The 8,591-nt window shown below is 42.9% G+C and overlaps 1 protein-coding gene across 1 annotated transcript in view; it reads right to left on the bottom strand.

The window, feature by feature from the left end:
* The window catches only part of GUF1 (GTP binding elongation factor GUF1), a 30,068-nt gene that overhangs the window by 19,116 nt on the left and 2,361 nt on the right, over positions 1-8,591 (bottom strand). The window contains exons 4-5 of the mRNA XM_007957779.2: positions 8,471-8,551; positions 6,191-6,268 (exon numbers count right to left, since the gene is read on the bottom strand). Coding sequence (XP_007955970.1) covers positions 6,191-6,268; positions 8,471-8,551 — 159 coding nt within the window. The remainder of the gene's footprint in view (positions 1-6,190; positions 6,269-8,470; positions 8,552-8,591) is intronic.

The raw sequence follows: 8,591 nt of genomic DNA, 5'->3' as shown, positions 1-8,591 counted from the left end.
TGTTGTTATGTGCCGTCGAGTCGGACCCGACTCATAGCGACCCCTCCTTGGGTTTCCAAGGCAGTATCACTACAGAAGTAGATTGCCCCATCTTCCTTCCCAGGAGTGGCTGATAGGTTTGAACAGCCAGCCTTCTGGTTAGCAGTCAAGTGCCTTAGGCACTATGCTACCAGAGCTCCTATATAAAATGTATTAATAGTATTTGAAGATAGCTAAAAGCTGACCTGCTTTAACCTAACTGATCCATGATTTTTTTCAAAAATATAATAATCTTGATAAAAGCAATATAATTGTAACAAATAGGACCACTGGAAAAAAGGTTAGACTGCAGGGAATGTCTAATTATTTACGGCAGAAAGAGAGTTCTTTACTTTTTTTTTCAATTAGCATCATATGCAGAGATTTTATAAATTAAGACATATATTATAACACTAAGTGTGACAACAACTTATCTTACCTTTGGGCATCACTGCTTCTTTTAAACTTAACTCTAAAATCAAGAATATTATATGATGCAGATTTTTAAATTATAGTTCTTAGCTTATTAATTTTAAAAAATAAAAGTGGAGGTTTATCAACAGTTCTCAGATAGCACTTAACTATTATGTTTCATGGAAACTACTGTTTCCTCCTATATCATAAACTCCTTTCCTTTTGCTGTGTATAGTTCAGTGTGACAGACATTTTTTGTCTGCCCTCTGTCTTTTACTATGGAACCGGTCCTCCATCACTCTACGTAATTCAGGGAGACTACATGCAAAGGTATGTTGTTATTGTTAGTTGCCACCGAGTTGGTTCTGAAACAGAATGAAACACCGAATGATCCTGAACCACCCTCACAATCACTGCTATGTTTGTGCCCACTACTGCAGCAGTTGTGTCAATCCATCTCATTGAAGGCACTCCTCTTTTTCAATAACCCTCTACTAAGCATGAAGCCTTCTCCAGGGACTGGTCCCTCCTGATAATATGGCCAAAGTAAAAGACAAAGTCTCACCACACTTGCTTCTAAGGAGCATTCTGACTGTACTTCTTACAATACAGATTTGTTTATTCTTCTGGCAGTCCATGGTCTATTCAATATTCTTCACCAACAACATAATTCATATGTATCAATTTTTCAGTCTGCTTATTCACTGTCCAGCTTTCATAAGCATATGAGGTGATTTAAAATATCATGGCTTGTTAACATAGTTTACAAAGACAGAATGGTAGTTAAGGTTTTTGTGTCAACTTGGCTAGGCCTGGTTTTGAGTGTCTGGCCAGCTGTGTGTAGTTATTCCCCATGATGAGACTGGTAACCATGCCATGGCAGAATCTACTATGAGCAGATACCTTAGGGATGAGGTCTGCTTCCAGTAGACAAGCAGCAGCTTTGAGAAAGGCCTTGAGCTTCTCGTACATCTAAATGCTGGATTTGACCAAGTCTCCATCTCGGTGGCCTGCCATGTTGTCTGCAGATCTTGAGACTGTTTTGGCTTGAACTAGAGGCCTGTCATGTTGCTTGATAATTTTGAGACTGTGCTATTTTACTTGTCGACTTTGGGTTTGTCAGCCTTAGCAGCCAGGATCTGCCTGAGTTAAGAGACACCTCTGTCTCCAGTGGGTTGGGAGCAAGGGGCAGAGCTGAAGCCTAAGGTCGAGGGGACTTCACCCAGCCCTTAGAGCTCGCACCTTGAATTCAGACTTCTAGCCTCCTAAACTGTGAGAAAACAAACTCTGTTAAAGCCATGCACTTGTGGTAATCCTGTTAGAGTGGCACTAGAGAACCAAAACAGACAATGTTCTACATCCTACTTTGGTGAGTAGCAACTTAGGTCTTAAAAGCTTGTGAGTGGCCATCTTCTAAAGAGGCAAGGAGGCCACATCTTCTGACCTCCTCTAACCTCACGAGAGGAAGACAGAATCACCATCAATAGCCCAAGGCCTATTCCTGTGAGGCTAAACAAGCTGCCTCCCTCCAGTCCTTTCATCAACCCTGACACCAACCATTCCTCCCACTGCACCCACCACCTTTCTGCTGGATTTGATAATTGGCTGCAGTGGCCACACAGAACTCACAGATTATGGGGTTTATTAGGGAAGCACCAGGCTATGATTCAAGTTCAGGAACAACACTCAGTCTCACTCAGGCTGCTGTCTCTCAGACAATAGTCTTTTTCTCAGCAGTATATGTCTCTTGGTGCCTCTCTCCCAGCAATGTGTGTTTCTCAAGAACGTGTTTCTCTCAGAAGCATGTCTTTCGCAGCCAGCAGTCAGAGAGACGTCTTCTGCCTCTAGGAGGCCTCCTTTTGAGCCTGGCAGAGTGGCCAAACTAACCAATCATAACATGAGAATTCTAAGCACCTGAGAGAGAGTGAACTTCCCAGAACACTGCTTTTTGCCACTCTCAACAGAAATACCCCAGATGGATAACTAACAATCCAACCATTTGGACTAGGAGAATGAGGACTACTATAACAGAAATAACACAGGTAGATGGCTTTAACAAACAGAAATGTATTCTCTCACAATTTAGGAGGCTAGAAGTCAGAATTGAGAGTGCCAGCTATAGGGAAAGGCTATCTTTCTGTCAGCTCTGGAGGAAGGTTCTTGTCTCCCTGCTAGATCTACGTGGCATAAAAATTCCCCCAGGTCTAGGAAGGTATCAGAGCTGAGAACCTGGGTCCAAAGGATGAGCTCTGCTCCTGGCTCTTCTTTCTTGTTAGTACTGAGGTCCCTCTTTCCCTGAGGGATTCTCTAGATTTATATAAATGAAAGCTGATGCAGGCCACATCCCAGAAAAACTCCCCTACATGGAATCAGTGCTGTTAACTTGAGTAAGGGTGTTGCAACCTACCCTAATCCCCTTACAACTGATTGGCTGATCACATCAGATTACATCATAAGGATGATTACATCATTACATACCTACTAAACCACTCTGAATCATGTCCCAATAAATCTGACACATACTTTTGGGGGACACAAATAAATTCATGATATTCTACCCTTTGGCCCCACAAACTTCATGTACTTGCCACATGCAAAACACTTTTACACCATCCTATCATCCCACCAGCTACTCCTCGGAAGGAAGGCTGGGCAATCTACTTCCATAGTGATACCACCTCAGAAGCCCAAGGAAGGGTCACTATGAATCAGGGCCAACTCAATGGCACATAACAACACAACATCATTCCTAAAGTCTTAAATCAACTCCAAGTCCAAATCCCATCCTGGGGCAAAATTCCTCTACATCTGTGAATCTAGAATACAAGTTACCTGCTTCCAAAGCACAATGGTAAACAGACACAAGGTAGACATTTCCATTACAAAAGTGAGAAATTGGAGGGAAAGAAGAAATAAGGATACCAAGCAAGTAAAAAATACAGCTGTGGTATGGTAGTGAATTACTAGGTATGGCTCTTTTAGCCAGGCCCTGTGTGACTCCCTCTTGATGACTGCATAGAACTATGCAAATGTGAGATGCTTGTGGCCCACCAAAGGGATTGCATGTTGTTGTTGTTATGTGCTGTCGAGTCGGACCCGACTCATAGCGACCCCTCCTTGGTTTTCCGAGGCGGTATCACTATGGAAGTAGATTCCCCAGTCTTCCTTCTGAGTGGCTGGTGGGTTTGAACCGCCAGCCTTCTGGTTAGCAGTCAAGTGCCTTAGGCACTACACCACCAGAGCTCCTAAGGGATTGCATAGCTTGCTAATAATATAAATAATGTACATGGAGCCCTTAAAAGTGTCAGACTTTGCAAATAAGTTGTGTGAAATCCTGATGTTCAGTTTTGTCATTGCACAAGACTTAAAACAAGCCTTCCTAGAGGCAGAAAAGGGGAGACTCTCACTACCATCATGAAGGAAAAACCAGGAGTGGAGCATGTCCTTGGACCCAAGATCTCTGCTGAGACAACGGCAAAGAGACGGCAGAGAGTTGGTGGTAGCAAAGGCAGCAGGAAGAAACAAGAGACCTGCCCAAGACACAGCTTGCCAGCCCATGAAAAGAGAAAGCTTTGAGCAGGAGACTTGCTAGCAGAGTGGGGTGCACCTATCAGGAGAGCTAAGCGCTTTGTAACACTTGCCTGAGCAGAGCAGAGATCAAGCTAAAGGGCCAAGGACAACAGAGATGTGCCTATGAGCAGAGTCGAGGGGAGGCTGTCCTGACGGAAAAATTGTATCCTGAGCATTCTTGAACTTGAATTGTGACCTGTTACTTCCCTAATAAATCCCATAATAATGAGTATTGTCTGTGAGTCTTGTGTGGCCAATGCAACAAACTCTTGAACCTAACAGAGAAGTACAGTGCACAATGGGAGGAATGGTTAGTGTCAGAATTGGTAAAAAGGTTGGAGGGCAGCAGCCTATCTGACCTCATAGGGATCAACCTTGGGCTGCTGATGTTGATGATGATTCTGTCTCCCCCTCATGAAGTTAGAGGTCATACAAAGCTGCCCCAAGAAATGTTTGTAGCAGAGTAATTTATAGTATCTTTCAACACTTGAAAATAATCTTATTCTCTGAAACCATCCAGGCGATGGCCCTGCCCTCCAGACTCTAGGTGATGGTCATGAGTTCTGGATTCTGGGTGAGGCCACTTGACCTTGCCTTCAGCTCTATTTTCCAGGTCCACTGGGACACCAACTTTGCTCCCTTGGCTTTGGGCATCCTCATTGTTCTAGTCCAAATAAATGGTGACCCTAGCCCCTCGGCCCTTGCAGGCCCAGTTCTTCTGGCCCTTGGGCATGACAACCCCACCCCCTTACCTTTGGGAGATCTGGCTCAATCCCCCAGCATTCCTGAACAGCAGTCCCTTACTCCTTCACCAAGTTGGTAAAGATCTGTCTGTGAAACCTAGGAGACTATGCCCTCATCCTTTGAGACCAAGCAGGCCACAGCTCCATCATTTGAGACCACAGAAGTCTTGGCCCTACCCTTTGAGACAGAGGCAGCTCTGCTTCCCATGCTCTTGTCTCTTCAGCTTATTTCTGGTTTCTTGGCCTCTCACCCCCTTGGGCCTGTCTCCACCCTGCTCAGGCAAGTGTTGCAAAGCTCTTTAGCTTTACCATAAAGTACCCAGAGGCACCCCACTCCACCAGTAAGCCTTAGCCCAAAGGCACTCACTCAGCTCTGCTGCTCCCCAGGTTGGCTTCTTGTCCACTCTGCACCAGTCTCCTGCTTCTGCTGCTACCATTTCTGTGCTGCTGCTTTTCGTTCTCTGCACTGACTCTATGTTACAGCTCTTCTCACTCCCTTCTAAGCCCTCACCAAAATCACCTCTGTGGTCCATAACTTCAACAACAATCTCTTCAAGGCAATCCAGGCTTTGAGTATTAGGCATCTTAAAGCTTTCCCCATCTCTACCTCATACCCAATTCCAAAACTGCTTCTACATTTTAAGTATGTTAGAGCAGCACCCCACTCTTCAGGTACCAAATTCTGTCTTAGTTTTCTAGTGTGCTATAACAGAAATACCAAAAGTAAATGACTTTAACAAATAGAAATTTATTCTCTCATAGTTTAAAAGCTTAGAAGTCTGAATACAGAGTGCTGGCTCTAAGGGATGGCTTTCCCTCTGTTGGCTCTGGAGGAAGGTCCTTGTCTCTTTTCAACGTCTATGGGCCTGGTATCCCTTGAAGATCTGTATATGTCCTGGCATCAATCTTCCCCTGGATCTAGGAGGTTCTCAGCACAGGCAATCTGTCCATTCCCAGCTCTTCTTTCTCGGAAGGAGTCAGTTCTCTCCCAGGGAAACTTCCCTTCCATGGGATCAAGACTATGAGTAAGGGTGTTACATCCCACCATAATCTCCTTACAAGTGATTGGCTGATCATATGAGATCATATCATGGGGGACAATTATATCGTTACATAACTGCCAAACCCCCGAGAATCATGGCCCTACCAAACACATATATTGAGGAGAAGCAATTCAATCCATGACACATGACATTCAAACAGTAAACATACTTTTGTTGTTGTTGTTATGTGCCATCGAGTCAGACCCAATTCATAGCAACCCCTCCTTGGGTTTCTGAGGCAGTATCACTATGGAAGTAGATTGCCCAACCTTCCTTCCGAGGAGTGTCTGGTGGGTTTGAACCACCAGAAGGTTAGCAGTCAAGTGCCTTAGCCACTATGCTCCTAGAGCTCCAAATATACTTTTAGAAAGTAAAATAATAAATAGTATTTATCATAATTACCTTGTTAATAACTGGAATTATTGATAGCTGTGCTTCAAAGGCAAGAAAGAAGTTTGCTACAGTTTGGGCTTGAATACCCTGAAAATACCAAAATACAAGATATCAAGTTACCTTTCTAATCATATGTCACAAAACCATTCAAAATCATTCCCCACATCTTCATCAAAACTGAAGTTTTGTTTCATTTTAATAACAGAATTCAACAAAATACCACCTATCTGCCTTTTCTACTTTTCTTTCCAATTTATCTCTTGGGGGCCAAAATGAAGTTGGCTAACAATAAAGCAATTATCACGGCAAACACAGTAAGCCATACATACTCTACTAAGCTTGATGTAATAGCTTCAAGCAAAGGTCCAGGAGAAACTATGGTACTCATACTTCCATGCATCTCCATTATCCCCTTGACAATTCTTTCAGTACAGGAAACATTTATTTGAGGCTTTCTCTATGCTAGGCACTGTTAGGCACTGGAGACACAAATAGAAAACATGGCCCCTCAAGGACTTCAGGGCCTACTAGAGGACACAGTGGCATGGTACAGTTTATAAAGCTTTCCCAAAGCCCCTATGAGCATAATCCTTTGGTGTTTAGCCAATTTAGACTCATGGAGTCCCACTGTGTTAGAGCAGAATTACTCCATAGGGTTTTCTTGGTTGTAATCTTTACAAAAGCAGATTACCAGGCCTTTCTTCTGTTGCACCACTGGGCAGGTTCAAACTACCTGGTGCCATTTATAAAGCTTTAAAAAAAAAAAAAAGCCACTGCTCAATTCTGACTCATAGTGACCCCCCACTGGGTTTTCCAAGGTTGTAAATCTTCACTAAAGCCCCATCTTTCTTCTATGAGCAGCTGGTGGGTTTGAACCACCAACTTTTGATTAGCAGCTAAATGTCACTACACCACCAGAGCTCCCCCATTGGGTTTCTGAGGTGGTAAATCTTTATGGAAGTAGACAGCCCAATCTTCCTCTGCAGAGTGGCTGATGGGTTTGAACCCCAACCTTCTGGAATGCCTTACGCACACCACCACCAGAGCTCCTTTTTATAAAGACTCTAAAAACTAAAAACCAAATGCACAGTCATCAAGTCGACTGGACTCACAGCGACCCCTCCTTGTGTTTCTAAGGTGGTATTACTACGGAAGCAGATTGCCCAATCTTTCTTCTGAGGAGTGCTGGTGGGGCTGAACCGCCAGTCTTCTGGTTAGCAGTCGATTGCCTTAGGCACTACACCACCACAAACTCTTCATTCAAACCCAAAGATTTTTTTTTTTCCAGCCTCTGCCTTACATACATCATACTTGTTGTTGTTGTTGTTATGTGCCGTCGTCGAGTCGGCCCCCGACTCATAGCGACCCCTCCTTGGGTTTCCGAGGCAGTATCACTACGGAAGTAGGATTGCCCAACCTTCCTTCCGAGGAGTGGCTGGTGGGTGTGAACCGCCAGCCTTCTGGTTAGCAGTCAAGTGCTTTAGCCACTATGCTACCAGAGCTCCTTACATCATACTAGTACTTTACAAAGACTAGTACGATGTATGTAAGGCAGAGACTGGCATTCCCTGCAGGACCAAAGAAGGCTTAACACACTGGGGGAAAAAAAATCTTTGGGTTTCAATGCAGAGTTTTTGAGAAACCGAGCTATGCCAAAAACTTACTGTAACTATTGGTTATCTAGCTCTTACTATAACTATTGGTTATCTAGCTCTTACTGTAACTATTGGTTATCTAGCTCTTACTGTAACTATTGGTTATCTAGCTCTTACTTTAACTACTGGTTACCTAGCTCTTACATTACAGAGTCATCTGCTGAATATATCTTTATGGCTGATATTTAGACCCACTCCCAAATTTAGAAATGCTATTGACATGTTTCTTTAAACCTAAAATTCCCAAACATTAAAGATCATTTGTAAGTTATCCTAAAAATTGATATGGAAACCAAAGATAAAAAACCGTTGAAATCATTTTTTTGGTACGACACACTTATGAATATGGCATACTTCAACAAAAATTGTATCACTGTCATAAACAATTATTCTGATCAGCTTTAAAATTTTCACAGAATCATCACAAATCTCATGAGAATTCACATTTTAAAAGATAGTCATTTCACAGAATGCTTTAGTATAATATAACTTCGAATTAACAAGACCAAAAGCCAAAATTTTGGCTAAGCAATACAATTAATTTTTCCTGGCCACACCTAGAACATGAACATTCTATTTCTAGAACAAAGAAATAACTAGACATATCACATCATATAAAATGAAAACTACTTACCTCATTTGCATCAACCACAAGTAAAACACCCTGGCAAGCAGACAGTGACCTGGATACTTCGTAACTAAAATCAACATGGCCCTGAGAAAAAAACAAAAACAGAAAAAGATACTGAGGTACT

This window comes from Orycteropus afer, unplaced genomic scaffold (assembly GCF_000298275.1).
Source record: "Orycteropus afer afer isolate SDZICR_OR568_19922 unplaced genomic scaffold, OryAfe1.0 scaffold00795, whole genome shotgun sequence".
NCBI classification, from domain to species: domain Eukaryota; kingdom Metazoa; phylum Chordata; class Mammalia; order Tubulidentata; family Orycteropodidae; genus Orycteropus; species Orycteropus afer.
The sequence above is the reverse complement of the archived record's forward strand: the minus strand, read 5'-3'. Positions and strand labels throughout refer to the sequence as shown.